This window comes from Rhinopithecus bieti, unplaced genomic scaffold, assembly GCF_001698545.2.
Source record: "Rhinopithecus bieti isolate Rb0 unplaced genomic scaffold, ASM169854v2 scaffold_78508, whole genome shotgun sequence".
NCBI lineage: Eukaryota > Metazoa > Chordata > Mammalia > Primates > Cercopithecidae > Rhinopithecus > Rhinopithecus bieti.
Window position 1 is genome coordinate 654147 of NW_016829854.1, and position 22773 is coordinate 676919.

At 49.5% G+C, this 22773-nt stretch overlaps 1 protein-coding gene across 1 annotated transcript in view; it reads left to right on the plus strand.

Annotated features, from left to right (window-relative positions):
- The window catches only part of XKR7 (XK related 7), a 34769-nt gene that overhangs the window by 1187 nt on the left and 10809 nt on the right, over positions 1-22773 (plus strand). The window contains exon 2 of the mRNA XM_017865028.1: positions 1-443. This exon is cut by the window's left edge and continues 40 nt beyond it. Coding sequence (XP_017720517.1) covers positions 1-443 — 443 coding nt within the window. The remainder of the gene's footprint in view (positions 444-22773) is intronic.

Below are 22773 nucleotides of genomic sequence, written 5' to 3' on the forward strand. Positions count from 1 at the left end.
CCGGGGCCGCGCTACGAGCTGCGGGACTGCTGCTGGGTGCTGTGCGCGCTGCTCGTGTTCTTCTCCGACGGCGCCACGGACCTGTGGCTGGCGGCCTCCTACTACCTGCAGGGTCAACACACCTGCTTCAGCCTCACGTTGCTGTTCGTGCTCCTGCCCTCACTGGTCGTGCAGCTGCTGAGCTTCCGCTGGTTCGTCTACGACTACTCGGACCCTGCAGGGTCCCCGGGACCCGCCGTCAGCACCAAGGACAGCGTAGCCGCCGGAGCCGCCATCAGCACCAAGGACAGCGCCGGCGCCTTCCGGACCAAAGAAGGCAGCCCCGAGCCGGGTCCCCAGCCTGCGCACTCCTCGGCCAGCGCCTACCGCCGCCGCTGCTGCCGCCTCTGCATCTGGCTGCTGCAGACCCTCGTCCACCTCCTGCAGCTGGGCCAGGTCTGGAGGTAGGAGAAGCGCAGGTGGAGGGAGCTGAGCCCGAGGACTGGGGGTGGCGAAGGGCTACCTGCCGTCCCAGCCCTGATCTGACCTTTCCGGGCTACCCTCCTGTCCTGACCTCCGCCCCGCCCCACCCCATTGCAGCTGTAATTTCTTCTCAGTCGGCTCCTCCCTGACCTCTGCCCCCAAGCCCTGACCAACCCCAGTGCCATCTGGTCTGACCTGGCCTTTGAGAGGGGAGGAGATGGGGTAAGAAAGGAGAGAAAGAGATCCTCAGGGGTGTGCATGAGTGGGGAGGATCCGGGGCTCATGAGGATAAATGTGAAGCTTGAAACAGGACCACAGGGCCCCATTCTGCCATAACCCACTCCTCTCTGCCTGAGTGCTAAGCCTGGGCTCAGGAAAGATCTCAGAAGTCCTTTCCTGCTCTCAAAGATGCTCAGTTCAGAATTGCAGCTCATTCATAATCTGCAAGGAGAGCCACAGAATTTGAGACAGCTAAATGAATATCCCGCCTAAACTTCTTGGGCTTTTTGGAGAAAGATATACTGGACCCAACTGGGGAAAACTCAGGTTCCTTCTACTTCCTATGACCCCCTTTCCCCCAACTAAGTGTCCTCCCCTTCCAACAGGGCCAAGGGGATTTGGAATCTTGAATCTGAGATTAGATGGCCACTGGCTGCCCTTTAATCCCAAACTGGTAATGCAAAACTGAGGCTTTGTTCAAGCTGCCCACTTCCAGTCTTCTTCCTCTGCCAGGACTGAGGGTGCCTGCTGCACTAAGTTAACTGGAGAGAGGGGTAATTATAAACCTAGGGCTCCTCTTGAATCTGAATTTCTATTTAGTAGTTTGGGCTCTTCTGTGCTCTGACAGAATGAACTTGCTTACTATATGATCTTAGGCAAGCTGCCCTCCTCCTTCCAAGCCTCAGTTTCCTCTCCTATGAAATGAGGGAGAATCCCTACTCCTCTTATCTCATTGTCTTATCATTGCATTATTCTTACCTGTTGGGATGGTCAGGTGAGAGGTCTGCATGTGGGCCCTGCAGACTATAACATTTTAAGAGCATGGGAAAAGCATGGAAAAAGTCACTCTAGAGATATAAAGAGTGATTACTGCTGTCGTTATATTTATTCTGCTACTTGTTAACACATTCTGCCTAACTCAGAAGATTCAGTTTGGGGCTGAGGGTTGAAAACAGGACTCCTAAGGTTTGTCCCTGCTGCTCACTTGCTGTGTCACTCTTGTTATGTTGTCGAATCTCTGTGCCTTTGTTTCCCTATCTATTCCTGCCAAGATGATGTGTATATTCCACTTAGCTTACCCTAGGGGAAAAGGGGGGTGGAGCTCTATCCACACAAGGTGGTGTTATTATTATTAGCGTGACACATAAAAATATTCATGTCTACATCCAGGAACTAATCTGCATTTATCATTCTGTGCCCGAGTGGACAGATGGTGAAAGATATTTTTAGATTCTGAAGTGGTAACTTCCTATTCTTGGTAGCCAAGCTTCATCCCCCTTTTCCTTCAGCCTTAAGTGGGCCAGATGCCCCTTGACTCACTGGCTATCCCCCCATTCAGAATCCACTTACAAGAAACTAATACTTCTCTTCTTTGTTAAGCGTAAACTGAGTTTCCCTCAAATGGGGCAAAAATGGCCGTGGGTGTGAGGTCTCAGGGGAGTAGCTAGAATTGCTAAGGATCCCTTCAGCTCTATGGTTTCTTGGATATAGCTAAAAGGACTAGCTATTTCTACTATCTCCCATTTGCAAAATGAGGGAACTGGGATGAGATAAGTTTGTAGGGATAACAATCTAATAGCGCTTAGGTTGAATGTGGCTTGTGGAAGTGTTTTGTGTGGCTTGTATAGTATTTTAAAAACCCAGTGTCATAGCTTCCCTTTAAAAAAATTGGATCTAGCAGTATCAATCCTGTAACAATTTAGAAAGCGTCTATGTGCTCTAATTTGTCCATCTTTCCCTTTGATCATATCTGTACTATTTCACTTAGACCTAAAAGCCCTAATTTACAGTTCTATAACAATTATTTTATTAAACACTGACTTTGTGCCAAGCCTACTGGCTGTCTTTTTACCTGCTATATCTCCTGTACCCCTTCTAATCATCCTGTCATGTGGTTAGCATTATAATTTCTACTTGACAGATGAGGGAATGGAGGCTCAGAGAGGGGGCATCCTTGTCCAAGGTCACACAGCTAGGAACTTGAAGAGCTGATACTCCAGGTTCTCTGCCTTTAAAGCCTGAGTTCAATGTATCCACCTTGTAATTATGCCGCTAAAGTGTCCCTCAATCTTAAAGAAGTATGAATCTGAGTTTCCAAGATTCCAATATGATAGAAAGTCAGGGCTTCTGTTGCACGAGATAAGAATGTGAAAAGAGGGGCAGGGAGTTGAACTATGTGGGTGAGGATGGGAACAGTGTGTATTATGGGGAAAAGGCTGGATTGGGGAGTGATCTGGTCAGGAGGCTGGCATCTTTATCCTAGTTTGTGACTATAGTTTCCTGGGTGACCTTGGGCAAGGCTCTTTCCATCTTTCGGTAATTTCAGTTACCCTGTGTGTGAAATGAGATTAGATATGATGACCTTAAGAGTTTCCCATTCCTGAAATTCTGACTCTGGGTTTATTGCTAAAGCAAAAGCCTCTGGGTGCTTTCCCCCAAAATCTTTGGATTCTAAAATGGCTAAGGGCCTGGACAAATGGAAGGAAAATCCCGAGAAGGTATAGAGAAGCTGCAGAGGCTGGCATTCCTAGAAATTAAGCAATGTTGGCCCAGCACATTTGCTTACCACTTGAGATGTTCCCACAGATGTTCTGAGTGGTGGGGCCTGGGGTAATGAGGAAGGAGATGTGTGATTGAGTCCTCCAGAATCATACGTAGGAGGCTAGGCAGTCACTCACCTCCTGATCCCATTTCCTCAATTCTGAATAAAATAATTGTAATCATGAAGGTATTTTTCAACTTCTTAGACTTGTAAAATGCTGGATTAAAAATTCAAATGCTTCGAGGACTCAGGCAGGTAACAGACCATAAGATACAAGGGGTGTCAGACAAGAGGACATTTGGGGGCAAGTAGTGTCTGAGGCAAAGGGAAGCTCCAGCTGATCATGCCATGAGAAATCGTGGACCCAGTCTTGATTTCTCAAGAGAAATGGGAAATTGGGATTTTTCCATGAGCTCTCCAAAATTTAACTACTCATTAAGATGTTTAAAAATAGTGTCAACCAAAGGAAACATATTTATTAGCCTGTCTTCTTCGTAACCTCTGGTTTAGCTCTTCAAATTGATAGTCTTTTCACACAGAATATTTTATTACTAATTTAAACATAAAATGAGACTCTGAAGAGAGAGAAGAGGAAAAAGCATACACAGACACTGCACACCTACCGTGTCCCCACAGGCCCCATGTGAGTGTTTCAGGCATGTGATCTCATGTTACTCTGAAACCCTCCCCCTGGTGACTATTGTTATACCAATTTATCAGATAAGGAAGTGAGACTCAGAGAAGTCAAGTAACTTTGTCCAAAAGTCACCCACTGAGGAAGTGAGGAAAGATGATCAGTCCCAAACCTAGCTCTATCTTTTACACCACACACTGGCTACTTTGGAAGACGTCAGAACAAAGTCTTTGTGCACAGAGAGATTGACCCTCTGAGAGAACAGCAAACAGATCCTCTGGCGGGGCACGAAGCTAGCTGTGTCCTGGACACCAACCTACATCTTCATCCCTCCCTTCCCTTTAAACTCCCTGAGCTGTTAAACTGCCCAGGGTTCTTAAGCCAATTAAAGTCCTAACCCTGTCCCCTCTGACCCTGTAGGCAGCAGAGCAGTAAGCCATGAATCCTGCTTTTCCTAATCTTGAACTCACTGGGCCCCAGCTTTGCCCAGATAAGCATGGTTTGCTAAGCCAATTAGTGGCAGACGATCTGACATGGGATTCCTGCCAGGGTCTCAGGATCTGAGAACCCCAAAATGGGGAGAAAATTAGGCAGTTGGGATTTGGGGGCCCTCCCTCTGATGCCCTTTCTATGCCTAGGCCTGGACACTGCATTCTATGTCACCTAAGCAGCCCTGCATGACAGAGAAGTTCTGGAATGAGTTAGTGACCTACTGGAAGTGAACATCAGGCCCTGGATTTCCCCTCTGGGAAACTATATTCCTGGCATAATGGTTGAGAGCACGGACTCTAGATTCAAATGACCTCAGTTTAAATCCAGACTCTACTACTTCTTATATGTGACCTTGATAAGGCAAATAATCCCTCATCTGTTGTAAACTAGGGACCATAATTGTACCCACCCGCCTCTTGGGTTGTTTCAAGGTTTAATGAGATAATGTGTAAGGGTTCAGCAAAGGGCTTGTTCCATCGTTAAATGCTCAGAAACTGCTGGCAATGATTAGTGCATTAGCCTGGGCTTTGCTCCCTGTGGAACAAAGGTTTGTTCATGGAGCACATGGCCAGACAGCAAGGGGGTCCTGAAGTCCCTTGAAGCCATAATGACATGACAGTCATTCATTTAATCTGCAGTTATTCATTCAGCAGACATTTATGAAGCACCTGCTATATACCAGTTACTGTTCTAAGTGCTGGGAATAGAGTGGTGAACAAGACAAAGGCCTTGCCCTCTTGGAGCTCTATAGCCTAATGAAAGAACCAATAAAAAATAAACTATATGTTATATGTGATATATAATACCTGGGTCAGATTGTGATAAGTGCTATGGGAAAAAAATGAAACAGGGCAGGGAGCTAATGGAGTGCTGGGGAGAGGTGTGGCTCTTTGAGATAGGGTGGTCAGGGTGGACCTCTTCAAGGAGGTGGCATGTGGGCAGAGGGCTGCAGGAGGTGAGGACGAGCTGTGTAGAGGTCTTGGTAAGGGTTTTGCAGGCAAAGGAAAAGGGAAGGGCAAGGAGAAGGCCTGTGGGGCAGAAATAGAGTGAGGGGAGCATATTTGGAGATGCTGGTGGACAGACTGGCAGGGGCGAGGTCATGCAGGGCCTCAGAGGCCATGGCGAGGACTAGGGCTTTTACTCTTCATGACATGGGGAGCCCAGGACAGAGAAGGAACATGATCTTGGCTTGTGTTTTGCAATGTCCACTCTGGCTGCTGGGTGGAGAATAGACTGGAGGGGCAGGGCACAGTGGCTCACGCTTGTAATCCCAGCACTTTGGGAGGCCAAGGCAGGCGGTTCACGAGGTCAAGAGATCGAGACCATCCTGGCCAACATGGTGAAACCCCATCCCTACTAGAAATACAAAAATTAGCTGGGTAGGGTGGCATGCACCTGTAATCCCAGCTACTCGGGAGACTGAGTCAGGAGAATCGCTTGAACCCAGGAGGCGGAGGTTGCAGTGAGCCGAGAGCGTTCCACTGCACTCCAGCCTGGGTGACAGACCAAGACTCCATCCCAAGAGAAAAAGCATAAAAAAGAGAGCGAATAGACTAGAAGGAGGCAGAGTAAGCCTAGAGATGCATGAGGAGGTTGCTACAAAGATGCAGGAGAGAGACAATGGAGACTGGATCAAGCTGTAGCAACAGGGGTGGGGGTCTGCTTCAGGCTGAGCTAATGTGACCTCTTTCCTTCTTTGGTCCTTAGTCTCTCCACTGGGGCCAGAGTTAATGGTTCAGAATCCACTCTCTGGAATCAGCCATATCCTGCATCTGCCACTTTCTGTGATTTAGGACAAGTGGCATGACTTGTCTGTGCCTTGATTTTCTCATCTGCTAAATGGACCCTCTAATAATAGCGCCTATTGCATGGGGCTTGAGGTAGTAGAAAATTAAATAATGTTTAGTGTTCAGCACAGTGCCTGGAACATAGGAAGTGCTCAACAATGATCATTAGTCATTGTTCTTTGTAAAACAGGTCAGGGGTTGGATTCCATAGTTTTCAAACCGTTTTACAGCCCTGTCTCCATCATTTTAACCCAAGTGTCTCTGAATGTCTCTTTTATGACATGTTGGTTACACATCTAAGATTTTGTTCTGAATAATCTGTCCTACAGCTGATGCTTGTTTACAGCCCCCTGAACTCAGTGACCATCCATGAGGTTCCTCTCTGCTCTGCCTTTGTAGGGTTGTTCCAGTTTGGGCTTCACCACCCACCTCCTGGGAGATCCCTCTCCAGGAGGCTCTCCACTCCCACCCTGCCTCCTCCCCTTGCCCATCCAGCTGTCATGGGCCATTAGAGCTGCTCCTAACAGACACAGCGGCTGCGGCAGTTGGGCCCAGCGTCCCCTGTTTGATCTATAAAGACCACACAGGAGAAGCTCTGGGGAGTGGGAGGGCGGAGGGCTGCCAGGAAATGGCTTTGAACCCAGCAGCTGGGGCGCAGGTCCCTGGGGAGAGGAGGGAGGATGGTTGGGATCTTCTCTGGCCTCTCTGTTCACCACCCTTCGTTAGGGCATCCAAATTCCTCCCCTGGGAAATCCTATCAGCCTCTGGTTATCACCCCAACCCCCAATCCCACTTCCACCTGCAGGCAGAGCGTTGGCTCCCCTCTGTCCCTAGAGCAAGTCCCTGTGCTTTAGCCTGGCTTTGAGGCCCTTTGCCCCCTGACCTTTTGTCTTTCCTCCCTGCTCTACCCACATGACAACCTGCTCCCTGCCCCCTTGCTCTCCACTGCCTGCAGTCCTTCCTCCAGCAACACCCAACACCAGTTTCCAGTCTCCTCCCAGTGAAATTCTGCACTTTCTTCCAGGCTGAGCTCAAATGCCACCTCTTCTAAGAAGCTTTCTCTGAACAAATCCCACACATGCTACCCTCTGCCCCCCAGAAACCACCTCCCACTCCCTCAACCAGGCAAAAGTCATTGTTCTAAAGTGGAAAATGTTTGGCCGTTTTGTCTGTTGATGAAAAAGCTATACATTCTTGTTTAAACCTCAGGCAATATAGACAAGGCATGAAGAAGTTCCCCTCTGCTCATTATCTCTTGGGGCTGGAGGGTTGGGGTCAGGGCAGGTTTCCACTTACTAAGTAGATATTTCTTGCATTGCTTGAAGATTTTACCTCTGGTTTTTAATTAGCTAAAAAAAATGCATGTATACATCTGCCTGTTTTTTAAAAATCAGGTGTTACTGAAAATTATTATACTTACTGTTTATTAAGACTTAGATTCTATCATTTCTCTTGACAATCCTACCAGGTAGGGAGTGTGAGGATGAAGAAGAACTGTAGATCCAAAACCCTGGCTTTGCCACATATGAGCTGTGTGGCTTTGAGCAAGTCACTTAACCTTTCTGGACCTCAGCTTTCTCATCTGTGAAATGGGCATCATAGCAATCCCTACCCAGGTCTCCATTGTGAAGGCTGATTCAATTAACATATATGTGCTCTGCACAGTACTCAGCACATAGTGGTACTCAGTTAGTGTTTGCTAGCATTATTGGCCCCATTTTACAGATGTGGAAATTGAGGCACAGAGAAGAGTGGCCTTCCAATTCATAAAGAGCAAAGCCAGGGTTTGAAGCCATGAGGTCAGGCTCCCAAACCCTCAGGGGGAACCACCAAGCTATACTGTCTGCTGCTTGTTAAGTGTATTCTTACAATCATGTATTGTTTAGAGAAGCCGAAGAAAAAATATCAGAAAAGTATTTTTATTTTTATTTTTATTTTTTTTGAGATGGAGTCTCACTCTGTGACCCAGGCTGGAGTGCAGTGGCTCGATCTCGGCTCACTGCAACCTCTGCCTCCCAGATTCAAGCGATTCTTCTGCCTCAGCCTCCCAAGTAGCTGGGATTACAGATGCCCGCCCCCATGCCCGGCTAATTTTTGTATTTTTATTAGAAACGGGGTTTCACCATATTGGCCAGACTGGTCTTGAACTCCTGACCTCAGGTGATCCACCTGCCTTGGCCTCCCAAAGTGCTGGGATTACAGGCATGAGCCACCGCACCTGGCCAGAAAAGTATTTTTAAATTTGTGTTTTAATGTAAAGTCCCCACTGTTAACATTCTGGGTTCTTCCTCTCAGACTTCCTCTGCAGGCACAATTACTCATTCCTCTTTACCCCACACCACAGATCACATTTTGTTGTGATCATCTGCCCACCTGGCTGGCTTTCCCACTGGATCACAAACCCCTGGGGAGTTGAGGCCTTGTCCCTTTTTCTCTCTGTCTCCCATGGTGACTAGCCCAGAGTGGATCCTCTGTTCCTGTTGGTGGTCTTGCACCCAGCCAGCTCTGGTGAGGTCCATGGTGGGTTCTTGCAACATGAAGCCAGTTGAAGCGGGGCATTGGGTCTGTGGATGACGTGCAGGGTGCTGAATGTGGGAGCTTTCCGCAGTTGTGGACACAGCGCAGAGGTCTGTTAGGCCTACATCCACAGCCTTTAAAACTGTCAACGGCCTAAGGCTAAGCAAAGAGGAGGTAATAGGATCAACCCTGGGTTGGGTTCCCAAAATGATACAATGTGGCTGACTTAGGAGATGGAGGAAGTCAAGTTCCTTTTATGCAGTAGGTACTCAATAAATGTTGGTGTGAACTGGATTGAACCTTTGAGATCAGAATCTTGGACAAGTCACTTTACCACCTAGGGTTCAGTTACTCCATCTGTAAAGTAACTTCAGAATTCTGGTGAGTTTTCCTGGGACTTGGACAAGAAAGCAGAGTAGCTGAGAGCTTGGGGCACCAGTGCAGATCAAGGTGCCATGACATCATAGTTGCATGACCCTGGGGAAGTTGCTCCACCAGCCACAGCTCCTGTCTCACCTGTGAAATGGGGATAGCGATAGCATCCACATCTTAAAGTTCTTATAAGGATGTCTTGAGATAATGTAAATGCACAGAGCTTGTCACGTAGTATATGCCTGGAAAACATCTACTACAATGACTATTACTGGCCCAAGTCGCAGCCCATCCTACTTGCTTAGTAACAAGATGGGGTTAGGACAGGAGCATAAGGGGTCCTAACTCTCACCCACTGACCCCCTATCGAGGAAGGAGAGTTGTTCTATGGCTCCAGAGATAGTGTGAGGGCAGATACGAACTCATAGTAAAGGGAGATACAGTCTTTGGAATAGAAGCAAGAACACACTGTCAATCAGGCTGTTCCCAAGGGTATGAACTCCACATCAGCAGAAGTGTCCAGATGGAAGTGGCTAACTTTGGCAGGGATGCTGTAGCAGGGACTCCTGCTTCAGTTTGGAGGGTAAACTAGATCATCTCTAAAGCCCCTTAGTTCTAAGTGTCTGTAGCTGTAACCTTGGGACTTTATGATACTCGTTTCCATGATGTTTAACCACCAGACCACAGGTTGCAATCAGTGGCCTATGGGCAAATCCAGCCTCAAGAGTGTTGGTTTGGTCTGCAAAGGACTTTTTTCTCCTACTTTTTTTTTCTTTTTGAGATGGTCACGCTATGTTGCCCAGGCTGAAGTGCAGTGGCACGATCTCAGCTCACTGTAGCCTCTGTCTCCTAGGCTCAAGCGATCCTCCTGCCTCAGCCTCCTGAGTAGCTAAGACTACAGGTGCACATCATCATGCCCAGCTAATTTTAAAACAAAATTTTTGTAGAGGCAGGGTTTCACTATATCGTCCAGGCTAGTCTTGAACTCCTGGGCTCAAGTGATCCTCCTGCGTTGGCCTCCCAAAGTGCTGGGATTGCAGGCGTGAGCCACTGTGCCAGTTCTTCTCCTACTTTTTATTAAAACCTTTCATTACATAAAAATTTAAACACATGCAAAAGTTGAGGGAATAGGATAATGATCCCCCATCACCTCTCTTCAACAATTATTGGTTCCTGGCCAACCTTGTTTTATCTAGGGCAGCACCATCCAACAGAACTTTCTGCAGTCATGAAAATGTCCTATATTTGCACTATCCAATATAGTAGCCACTGGCCACACATGGCTACAGAGCAATTGGCATGTGGCCAGTATGACTGAGGAACTAAATTTTAAATTCTATTTACTTTTAATTAATCAAAGTCTAAATAATCATACGTGGCAAGTGTTGAACATGTAGGTGTTGGAGAGCATAGTTGCAGGTCCCACCCCATTTCCTTCCCTTCCATGTTATTTTCAAGCAAATCTCAAACATCTCTAAAAAGATAGACTTCAAAAACATCAGTAAATGACTGGGCGTGGTGGCTATTACCTGTAATCCGAGCACTTTGGGAGGCTGAGGTGGACAGATCACTTGAGGTCAGGAGTTCAAGACCAGCCTAGCCAACATGGTGAAACCCCGTCTCTACTAAAAATACAAAAATTAGCTGGTCATGATGGTGCATGCCTGTAGTCCCAGCTACTCAGGAGGCTGAGGCAGGAGAATTGCTTGAATCCAGGAGGCGGAGGTTGCAGTGAGCTGAGTTCACACCACTGCACTCCAGCCTGGGCGACAGAGTGAGACTGTCTCAAAAAAAAAAAAAAAAAATTGTTAAAATATGTAATACTGCTATCACACACCTACAAAATGGAATTATAATTTCTTTTTTTCGTTTCTCTTTCTTTTTCTCTTTCTTTCCTTTTTCTTTCTTTCCTTTTTTCTTTCTTTCTTTCCTTCCTTCTTTCTTTCTTTTTTCTTTTTTGAGACAGGGTTTCACTCTGCCACCCAGGCAAGAGTGCAGTACCACAGTCATGGCTCACTGAAGCCTCGAACTCTTGGGCTCAAGAGATCCTCCCACCTCAGCCTCCCAAAGTGCTGAGATCACAGACATGAGCCACTACACCAGCCTAATTTTTTAAAAATTCATATGGTATTTCTTTAATTTGTTGTGAACATTTCCAAAATGAGATGTTTCCCTTGTTTTTCTTTTTGCATAAATATCCTAATATCCGCCTATTCTTGAAAAATTGAAACTCCAGTCATGCTGGGCCCATATTCTCCCAGGGCATCATTTGGCTGGAACTGACAGGTGGCTGCCTCTGTAGACAGGCCACATAGTTCCCCAGTCCCTCATAATGATAGCAGCTGAGCCCCTTTGAGCATTGGCGTTTGAGACCCTGGCTACCATGTAGAATCTCACACCCAGACTAGGGACAAATAGAAGTGATGTTTTCTCCCTGCCTTGGTCCCATGATACCTTCAGATGCCATCAGGAGGCTGGAATCTAACCCCCTCCCCCACTGGCTTATGACATCCCAACTCCACATGAGGATATCAAGCAAAGAAAGAAAGGGGGAACAAAGGGCCTTGGGCTAGATTATGGGGTCCTGGGTTTTACTCTCTGCTCTGCACTCATTTCACAGATGGGGAAACTGAGGTCCAGAGAGGGGAGGAGAGCTGGCTGCACTCATACAGTGAGGGATGTGAGAGGCCATAATCTAGCCCCCAAATGCTTTGCTGGAGAAGGGCTGCCCATTCCTCTGCTGTGCAAAAGAGGGACACTGGCTGGAAGCTGATGAGGGTGAGTGGGATGGGAGAGGGTCTCAGCTTCTCAGTTAGGGCCTAAAATTAGTGGTTGGGAAATGCTTGGCTTTAGCCCAGAAGAAAAAAAAAAAAAAAGAGGTACTGTGACTCTGTAGGGGGCTGCTAAGGAGGAGGGAGACAGCCCAGCTCCAGCTCCCAGCACCATGTGAAATGGGAGCCAAACGTGTAAAATCACATTCTTTACTGACATTTATGACTCATTTGGCTGACAACCCCAGGAAGGTCCTATTTTGTATTCTTGCAGGCGCATTCAACATTAAAGGATAGGCAGATGGGGAGGGGGCCTCAGGGCCATCCCCCTAATCCCCCTGGCAAAAGCTTCTGGGGCTTCATTGCAGGTGAGGAGGCTGTATAGCTGGGAACCTAGTGTTTCCTGGAGAACCCATAGACCAGATTTGGGTTCTCAGGACCTGGCTCAGCTTGATCCATGCCCCATGGTGAAATGGGGGAGTCGGCCAGTCCTGGTTTGGGATGCAACTCTGATGCTTTCTGGCTATGTGACCTTGGGCAAGTCATTTCTCTAATGGCTCTAGACTCTATTGCCTTGTGTCCCGGACCATCCTTACCTCTCACCTGGCAACTGGTCTCCTGTCTTTCACCCTTGTCCTCCTGCGATCTGTTCCCCACAGCCAGGATGCTTCCTCTAACATGAGGAAGTGGTATCTAATCTTGTCACTTCTCTGTTTAAAACCTTCCTGTGGCTCTCCATCACTCTTAAGATAAAGACCAGACTGGGCATGGTGTTTCACCCCTGTAATCCCAGCACTTTGGGAGGCTGAGGCAGGAGAATTACCTGAGCTCAGGAGTTCGAGACCAGCCTGGGCAGCATAGAGACCTCATCTCTACTAAAAATTTAAAAAAAAATCCTGGCATGGTGGCATATGCCTATGGTCCCAGCTACTCAGGGGGCTGAGGTGGGAGGATTGCTTGAGCCCAGGAGGTTGAGGCCACAGTGAGCTGTGCTCTCATCACTGCACTCCAGCCTCGGCAACAGAGTGAGACACCCTGTCTCAAAAAAAAAAAAAAAAAAAAAAGACCGGGTGCTGTGGCTCATGCCTGTAATCCTAGCACTTTGGGAGGCAGAGGCAGGTGATCACCTGAGGTCAGGAGTTTGAGAACAGTACATCAACATGGTGAAACCCTGTCTCTACAAAAAAAATATAAAACTCAGCTGGGTGTAGTTGCCCACACCTGAAGTCCCAGCTACTTGGGATGCCCCTGAGGCAGAAGAATCACTTGAACCCAGGGGGCGGGGGTTGTGGTGAGCTGAGATGGCGCCACTGCACTCCAGCTTGAGTGACAGAGCAAGACCCTGTCTCAAAAACAACAACAAAAAAGATAAAGACTGGCCGGGTGCAGTGGCTCATGCCTGTAACCCCAGATCATGGCTTCAGATCATGGCTCAGTAGTCACCTCCTCTAGAAAGCCTTCCCTGACCGCCACACCCTTCCCAAGCTGGGCCTGGCCCTCCTCCAATAGCACTGCCATCCTCAGTGCTGAAGCAGGGACCCCTGTTTGGAGTATGTCTGGAGCCCATGGAACATGCTTGTTATTACATGTTTGCCTGATGATTTAGTTAATCTTCAGGTCCCATTAGACTGAGTTCCACCGGTGGGTTGGGTCTGTCTTGCACACCATTGTGTCCACGAGCCATTTTAGCACAGATTTTTGGGTACATAGTAGGTACTCAAAAGTGCTTGGTGGGCTGGGCACGGTGGCTCATGCCTGTAATCCCAGCACTTCGGGAGGCCGAGGTGGGCGGATCACCTGAGGTCAGGAGTTCGAGACCAGCTTGACTGATATGGCGAAACCCTGTCTCTACTAAAACTGTAAAAATTAGCTGGGTGTGGTGGCGCACACCTGTAATCCCAGCTACTCAGGAGGCTGAGGCAAGAGAATCGCTTGAATCCAGGAGGCGGAGGTTGCAGTGAGCTGAGCTTGAGTCACTAAACTCCAGCCCAGGTGACAGAGAGACTCTGTCTCAAAAGGAAAAAAAAAAAAAGTGCTTGGTGAAGAAATGTCAAATGAACCTTCCCTTTTCTGGCACTAAGTTTTCTCATCTGGAAAATGGGGATTATATCCATGAACCTCACAGGACTGCAGTGAGGATTTTAGCAAAGTACATATAAAAGGTATTTGATGAGTGGGAGTTATTTTCTGGGGGGCAGGCAGAGACCCCAAAGAATACTTGCCCTGTGAACCTGTCCCAAAGGTGCTTTTCTCACCCAGTGTCCCTTGGGGACAGATTCGACGAGCACCAGGGGAAAGCCAGCCTAGGAGTGGGTCTCAGCTGTGCCAGAAACCAAACTTCCTTCTTACCGATGGGGCTTCTGATTCAAAAAGTTCCTTGAAATCTTCCATTGATCAAGTGCCCAACACTGAGCTGGGCATTTTACACACATTACTACTTTCTGATTTCACAGCTACTCTGTAAATGGGTATTGCGCTGATGGGTCCAGAGAGGGGAGGCAACTTGCCTGGGGCTACATAGTAAGAGATGGAGCTAGGATCTGAGCCCAGGCCTACCTGACTCTCTCACCTGGGTTCTTTCCCTCTGTTTTTGGCCACTTTTACTTAAGGAGTTTACAAAGCAGAGTTTATAAAGTATATTCACTCTCTTCATTCATTCACTCACTCAACAAATGTCTGTGCCTTAACTATGTGCCAGGCATTGGGCTTGTAGCAGAGGACACCATAAACATGGTCCCCACTCTCATGACCTGCAGGACTGGGGGAAAGACAGGCAATAAATATGTAAACAAGTAAATGAGACGGTTTCAGGTTGTGATATGTGTAACTTAAAAAAACAGGGTAGCCGGGCACGGTGACTCAAGCCTGTAATCCCAGCACTTTGGGAGGCCGAGGCGGGCGGATCATGAGGTCAGGAGATCGAGACCATCCTGGCTAACACGGTGAAACCCCGTCTCTACTAAAAGTACAAAAAACTAGCCGGGCGAGGTGGCAGGCGCCTGTAGTCCCAGCTACTCGGGAGGCTGAGGCAGGAGAATGGTGTGAACCCGGGAGGCAGAGCTTGGAGTGAGCTGAGATCCGGCCACTGCACTCCAGCTTGGGCGACAGAGCGAGACTCCGTCTCAAAAAAAAAAAAAAAAAAAAAAAAAACAGGGTAATATGACAGAAAGTGACCAGAGGAGCTGCAGAAGTGCTTTGTGGGGTTACAGGCAGTGGTGAGGGGGATGGCTGGGAAAGATCTCTGAAGAGGTGACACTGAGCTGAGATGGGAGAATGAGAGTTTGACAGGCATCAGGGAGGACCTTTCTAGGCAGAAGCCCTAGGGTTGGAGTGAGCTTGGTGTGTTTAGGAAGCAGGAGCTGGAGCATGGGAGAGGGGGAGGTGGCAGGAGAGGGTCCCCGAGAGGGACAAAGGTTGTGTCCTCCTGGGCCTCAAAGGTCATGGTGAAGATTTAATTTTAAAAGTAGTGGGGGCCGGGCACAGTGGCTCACACCTGTAATCCTAGCAGTTTGGGAGGCCGAGGCAGGCGAATCACCTGAGGTCAGGAGTTCAAGACCATCCTGGCCAACAGGGCAAAACCCTGGCTCTACTAAAAATACAAAAATTAGCCAGGCATGGTGGCAGGCACCTGTAATCCCAGCTACTCAGGAGGCTGAGGCAGGGAGAATCACTTGAACCCGGGAGGCAGAGGTTGCAGTGAGCTGAGATCGCGCCATTGCACTCCGCCTGGGTGACAGGGCAAGACTCTGTCTCAAAAAAAATTAAAAATAAAAATAAATAAATAAATAGTGGGGAGTGGACAGGTGCAGTGCCTCACTCCTAGCACTTTGGGAGGCCGAGGCAAGTGGATCACTTGAGGTCAAGAGTTTGAGACCAGCCTGGCCAACATGATGAAACCTTGTCTCTAACTAAAAATACAAAAATTAGCCAGGCATGGTGGCGCATGCCTGTAATCCCATCTACTCTGGAGGCTGAGGCACGAAAATCACCTGCACCCCAGACTCCGAGGTTGCGGTGAGCTGAGATCACATCACTGCATTCCAGCCTGGGTGACAAGAGCGAGACTCCATTTCAGAAAAAAAAAAAAAAAAAAAAAAGTAGTGGAGAGTGTCCTGCCTTGACCTAGGAGTTTACAAGATCCCCCTGCTGTTGTGTGAAGACCAGGCTTAAAGAGGGCAAGGATGGAAGTGAGAACCCCAGGGAAGCTGCTGGAATGAGGTGGCTTGGCCCAGGGTGGTGACACCAGGGTAGAGAGAAGAACTTGGGTTCAGGACATAGCTGTGGAGCATTAATGTTATCAGAGTTGGATGGGTGGGGAGGGACTTGATGAACACCCCTTGGTGTAGACAAGAATCAGTTACTTCCATTTTATAGAGGAAGATTGAGGCCCATCAAGGAGCTGGGCTTTCCCGGAATCACCTGGGTCTCCTGACTCTCCACTTACTATTGTTGCCCCTCTCCCAGTTTTCTCTAAACCCATATAATCCCAAGTGAAACCTGAAGTCCATCGTGTCTTACCGGGGTCCTATCAGGGTCCTGCTGGGCAGCCATACTGCACACCCTCCACGCGAGGGAACCTGCCACATAGGCAGCCGAGGCAACAGGGGAATCCCATGGGATGAGGCTTGTCCTTCCTCATTCCTGCTCTGGCTCAGGAGGCCATGAAGAGCCAGGGCTGAGTTCTAGATCTGGCACTAATTTGCTGTGTGACTTGGGACAAGTCCTGGTCCCTTTCTAGGTCTGTTTTTCATCTGTGAAATAAGGATAATGGTAGTCCCCACTTCAAATATTTGTTAAGAGGGATGGACATGTTCATATGCATAAAATGTCTCAGCACAGCCTGTCATCCAGTTGGGACTTAGTAAATGTGAGCTGTTATCCTGATTAGTAACTGCTGCACACTGTCCCCCTGCAGACCTACAGACTAGCTATGGGCTCAGCTGGGGGGATGTTCTGCCCCTGCCCATCAGCCCTGCCTCTCCCATCTGCCTCCCAGGCCCACCCTGTTCACTCTGTAGGTCTGCAGACCCTGGCCTGCATCGAGACCAGGGAGCTAGCCAGCATGAGGGTGGTTCCTGGATGGAGAGGCAGCGGGGGAGCCGCTGGAAGCTGCTGTGTGTTTGGCCCAGAGCTGTGAGGGGGAGTGGGGAGGGGCGAGAACACACACTCGGAAACGCTGAGACCGACAGATGGAGGAGCTGAGGATGTGAGAGACACACACAGACAGAGAGAGACCCAGAGTCAGGGAGAGGAGGAGCAGGCAGAGGAGGACGGCCGGAAAACGGGCAGTCACGCCAAGCCACGAGCTGAGCAACAAACCAGCAGATGAACCAAGCAGTCGAGGGACTAAAAGACACAGACAGACCACCAAGTGGACCCAGCATCCAAGACACAGACAGACAGACCACCAAACGGACCCAGCATCCAAGACACACACAGACAGACCACCAAACGGACCCAGCATCCAAGACACACACAGACAGACCACCAAACGGACCCAGCATCCAAGACACACACAGACAGACCACCAAACGGACCCAGCATCCAAGACACACACAGACAGACCACCAAACGGACCCAGCATCCAAGACACACACAGACAGACCACCAAACGGACCCAGCATCCAAGACACACACAGACAGACCACCAAACGGACCCAGCATCCAAGACACACACAGACAGACCACCAAACGGACCCAGCATCCAAGACACACACAGACAGACCACCAAACGGACCCAGCATCCAAGACACACACAGACAGACCACCAAACGGACCCAGCATCCAAGACACACACAGACAGACCACCAAACAGATCCAGCATCTAAGACACAGACAGACAGAGCACCAAGTGGGCCCAGTATTAAGACACAGACAGACCACCAAACAGACCCAGCATCCAAGACACAGACAGATAGACCACCAAGTGGGCCCAGCATCAAGACACAGACAGACAGAGGACCCAGTATTAAGACAGACAGACAGACAGACCACCAAACAGACCCAGCATCCAAGACACAGACAGACAGACCACCAAACAGACCCAGTATCAAGACACAGACAGAAAAGCAGACCTCGTATTCACAGGATAGAAAGCTGTCTGGCATCCAGGGGACGCAGACTGAAGCTCCTGGCCTCTAAGTGCAGGCAGACAGGCTTACCCAGGATCACAGGGTCAGGCCAATAGGACATAACATCTGAGAGACTATGTGGCCCACAGTCTAAAGGACAGGATTCCAGGATTCCGGAACAGAGTCAGGGACTGAGCCAGGATTCCAGGGTAAGACTGACTGACTAACAGACTCCTGACAGAAATGCAGGAATGATAAATAGGCTGGCCCTGCGTTCAAGGGACAGACACAATGGACAGGCTGATCTGATCCACAGACAGACAGAGACAGTGACTCAGGATCTGAGGTCAAAGGAATGGGTACAGGCTTGGGCCCAGGTTTGACTGTTTGAACGGACTGAGTTGCAGGCCAGAAACCCTGACCTAGAACCAGAGACTTGGGGTGACTCAGGAACAAAGAACAGGAGAGAGATGGGGTGATGCAGACACTGCCAGAAGCTTCCTGGCTTCTCAAGAATATGGGATCCCCTTATCTTTTCCCCTCCTGCCCATTAGAGAGCAGCCCCCAAACTCTGGGGGACTGGCGGACACTGGAAAGTTGCTATGGGGAGGGTAGGATGGGCCTGGGGAGAAGGGAATGAGCTCCTATTCATTTATGGATGCTGCAACCTGTTCACGGAGGCAGTGAGGTTCAGAAGAGACAGGTTTTTAGATCCCTGACAGGAGAGATTTCTATAGCTTCTACTCTCCTCGCCAGGCATCGCCTTTTGCTCCCACCCCCACCCCAAGCAATATACACTCATGCTCTTCCAGTTTCTTCCCGGACAAGCTTCTTCTCTGAGCACAAGACTGGGGGTCAGTAAATTAGATTCCAAACAGACTGAGGGCCTCTGTTTCCTCATCTATAAAATGGGGACAGCAGAAGTTGCCTGTTAGGTTAACAGCACAAACTGCAGTGTCTGGCTCACTTCAGGCCTCACGCAGTTCAAGCCTGAGAGCTGTTAGAGAAAGCAAGGCCTAACTGGGCTAGAGGGGCATCAGGGAGTGCTTCCTGTTGGAAGAAGGACAAGCATGAGTCAGCGAGGGCGGGAGGAGCCTGTGAGGTGTCCTGGCTCTTGGCAACTTCAAGGAGAGAAACCCCAGAGCCCTGTAAGGTCAGGAGGGATGTCCCTGCCCTCATGGATTCACAGTGGGAGAATGGAAAATAAATAAATAAACGGTGATTTCATAGTGTAGGTTAAGAAGCAAATAATACAAGGGGGTGTGGTAGACTAGAGTGAGTTGGCAAGGGTGGCCTGGGAGGCCTCTTTGAGAAGGTGTGAAGTGATGAGGAGCCAGCCACGGGAGGATCTGGGAAAGGGGTGTTCCAGGCAGAGCAAGTGCAGATGTCCTGAGCCAGGGATGAGTCTGGCTGAGTTTTAGGATCCCCCCAGCGCATCTGGAGTGTCAGGAACAAGTGGGACAGTGGTTCGAGATGAGGTGAGAGAAACAGGCAGGGCCAGATGGTTTAGGGCCTGCACGCCGAGGGGAGAAGCGTGGGTTTTATTCCAAGTGTGATGGGAGGCCCTTGGAAAGCTTTGCGAAGGGGAATGACATGATCTGACAGGTTTTAAAAATATCCCACTGGTTGCCATGTGGAGAATGGACTGTAGGGAGGCAGGAGTGGATTCGGGCAGCCCACATGGAAGGCTGACGTGGTCACCCAGGCAAGATGACTGTGGCCTGCACAGGTGGTAGCAGCGGAGACATGGACAGACTGGGGATTTTGTTGTTTTTTAGCGACAGGGTCTTGCTCTGTCACTCAGGCTGGAGTGCAATAGTGCAGTCATGGCTGACTGCAGCCTCGAACTCCTGGACTCAAACAATCCTCCTGCCTCAGCCTCCTAAGTAGCTGGGACTACAGGCACACGCCACCACACTGGCCCATTTTTAAATATTTTGTAGAGATAGGGTTTCTCTGCGATGCCCAGGCTGGTCTTGAACTCCTGGGTTCAAGTGGTCCTCCCGCCTCGGCCTCCCAAAATGTTGGTATTCCAGGCATGAGCCACCACACCTGGCCTGGGGATAATTTTGGAGAAGATCAGATGTACACCACCCCCAATCTGGATTCCCTTCCCTGAGGTGGGGTGTTCTTCTCTTGGGTGAAGATCAGCTTCTTTCAACTTCATTTCAAATAGAGCACGATGTGGGATAGAGTGGACTTCCTGGAGGAGGTTTCAAGAGAGGTTGCTTCCAGAGGCCCCTGCCCAGTGTATGCTACTCCCTCTATGGACACCCTTTACAGTTTATAAACTATTTAAATTCACTGCGTGTGTGTGTGTGTGTGTGTGTGTGTGTGTGTGTGTGTGTGTGTAGACAGTGACTCACTGTGTTGCCCAGACTGGTCTCGAACTCCCTGGTTCAAGAGATCCACCCACCTCAGCCTCCCAAAGTGCTGGGATTACAGGCATGAGCCACTGCACCCTGCCCCATCACTCATTTAATGCTCACAATAAGGAGGAAAATAAAGCTCAGAGAAGCGGAGAGACTACCCAAGGTCACACAGTGGGTCTGGGACGGAGATGGGAATCAAACCCACATGCCAGCTATTGCTACCTTTCCTCCCTCATCCTTACCCCAGTGGCTATGTATAGGCAGAATGGCAAGTGCCATTCCCATTTTAGAGAAGGGAAACTGAGGGCCAGGGAAATGAGGTTGCATGTCCTGGGCAGGACTGTTTTAAGACCTTTGTGGGCACCACATCCATCAAGCATATTAAAATGCAGCTACATCAAACATCCCATGTAAATTATATATGACCAGATAAAAGCCAAATTGTAGTTGACTGGCTGACATCATGTTCTGTTTTGCAGACGTTTAATTAAACATTTATTAATTTTGATTCTGTAGTTTTTCCCTGTGTTTTGGAGCCAATTTTTTTTCAGGCTTCAAACATTTTCCTAGGCCCATGAAAATCTCACAGGCCCTTGGCAGAGAGCTTTTTGTGCTGGCTGGAGGGAACAGCCACGGTTTTGGTCCTGTTGCCAAAAGGGGCACAGCAAGGCAGAACCCAGGCCTTTTATCCCCACACCACAGTGTGGTCTTTCCACACTCCCCATTGACCCCACATTCCTGGGACTCAGAGGCTTCCTCTCTTCTCTTCCTCCATCCCTGCTCCTGCCCACGGTGGCCCTGGGCTGTGTGAGCCCTTTGTCTGTGGTTAGCTGGGAGCTGGCAGAGGAAGGGGCAGGAGTGGGCAGGGAGGTGGGCAGACGGCCCGTCAGGTAGTGATGGATGCTGGCTGGGGGCCAGGCCCTCTCTCATGCTGACCCGGGCCCGGAAACAGATGGTCTTCCAGCCTGAGAGAAACTTCCAGGGTGTCACCTTCCCCCAACTCCCCAGGCCCCTTCACATTGGACCAGCTGGTCTCTCCTTCCTAGTCAAAGCCAGAGCCACAGGAAGGGGAAGGGAATGTGGTGGCAGGGGGGATGGAGGCTAGAAAAGACCGCCTGTGTTCTAGGCCCTCAGAAGTTCTAGGGGCCATCTTGGTTTCTCCCCCAGCCCCCACCTCTGGTCATCTCCAGATCTCTCTCTGCCCCTCCTCTATCCCCTGCCTTAGCTCAGCCCTGTAATTTCAGACCTGGACCAAAACCCAGCCTCTCCTGGCTTTCCTCCAAGCCAGCCTCCACAGCAAGCTTTCTAAGCCACTGAGCCAAGCTCATCACCCCTGATTCTGGGATGGCATTCAGATAGAGAATAAAGTCTGAACTCTTCAGCCCAGAATTTGATGCCCTTCACAATTCTAGTCTCCTTATGCCCCTGCCCATTAAAACCCCCTGTCCAGGCCCAGCAAACCTCTGGCCATTCCCCTAAAAGGCCAAATTCTTTCAGGCCTCTGAGCCTTTGCTTCAGCTGATTCTTCCACCTGGAATGACCTTCCCTCTCTTGTGTGCCTTCAAATGCCAACCCATGCTTTAAAACTGAGATCAGGCCGGGCATGGTGGCTCACGCCTGTAATCCCAGTGCTTTGGGAGGCCAAGGCGGGCGGATCACCTAAGGTGGGGAGTTTGAGACAAGCCTGACCAACATGGAGAAACCCTGTCTCTACTAAAAATACAAAATTAGCCAGGCATGGTGGCGCATGCCTGTAATCCCAGCTACTCGGGAGGCTGAGGCAGGAGAATCACTTGAACCCCAGAAGCAGAGATTGTGGTGAGCCGAGATCGCGCCACTGCACTCCAGCCTGGGCAACAAGAGCGAAACTGTCTGAAAACAAAACAAAACAAAACAAAAACAAACAAAAAAACTGAGATCAAATGTTTCTTCCCTTCAAGGCATCTTGTAGCATTATTTCACCTCCTATCTTGTCTCTCTTCCATGGGACTGGGAGATACATAAGGGCACACAGCCTGGCACAGAGCAGGTGGTCAAAATCCACCTGCTACATGAATGAATCATTCTGGCTGCAGGGATCCTTATGTGTGGGGTAAGCAGGAGTCCAGAAAATGGAAGATACAGGGAGACAAATTTCTGCTTATCAGAAGAAACACAATCCAGCCCTGGAGCTGCTCAGAAGCTGAGGTCCTTGTCCTGGGGAGCGTGTCAGCAGTGGGTATAGATGCACCAGGCTGAGGTCCCTGTCCTGGGCCTGGGGAGCGTGTCAGCCATGGGTATAGATGCACCAGCACTGAGGTCTCTGTCCTGGTGGAGCCGTGTCAGCCCAGTGGTATAGATCACCAGGCTGAGGGGTCCCCTTGTCCTGGGGAAGCGTGTCCAGCAGTGGGTATAGAATGGCCACCAGGCTGAGTCCCTTGTCCTGGGGAACGTGGTGAACAGGTGGGTATAGATGCTCCAGGCTGAGGTCCTTGTCCTGGGGAGCGTGTCAGCAGTAGGTATAGATGCACCAGGCTGAGGTCCGTGTCCTGGGG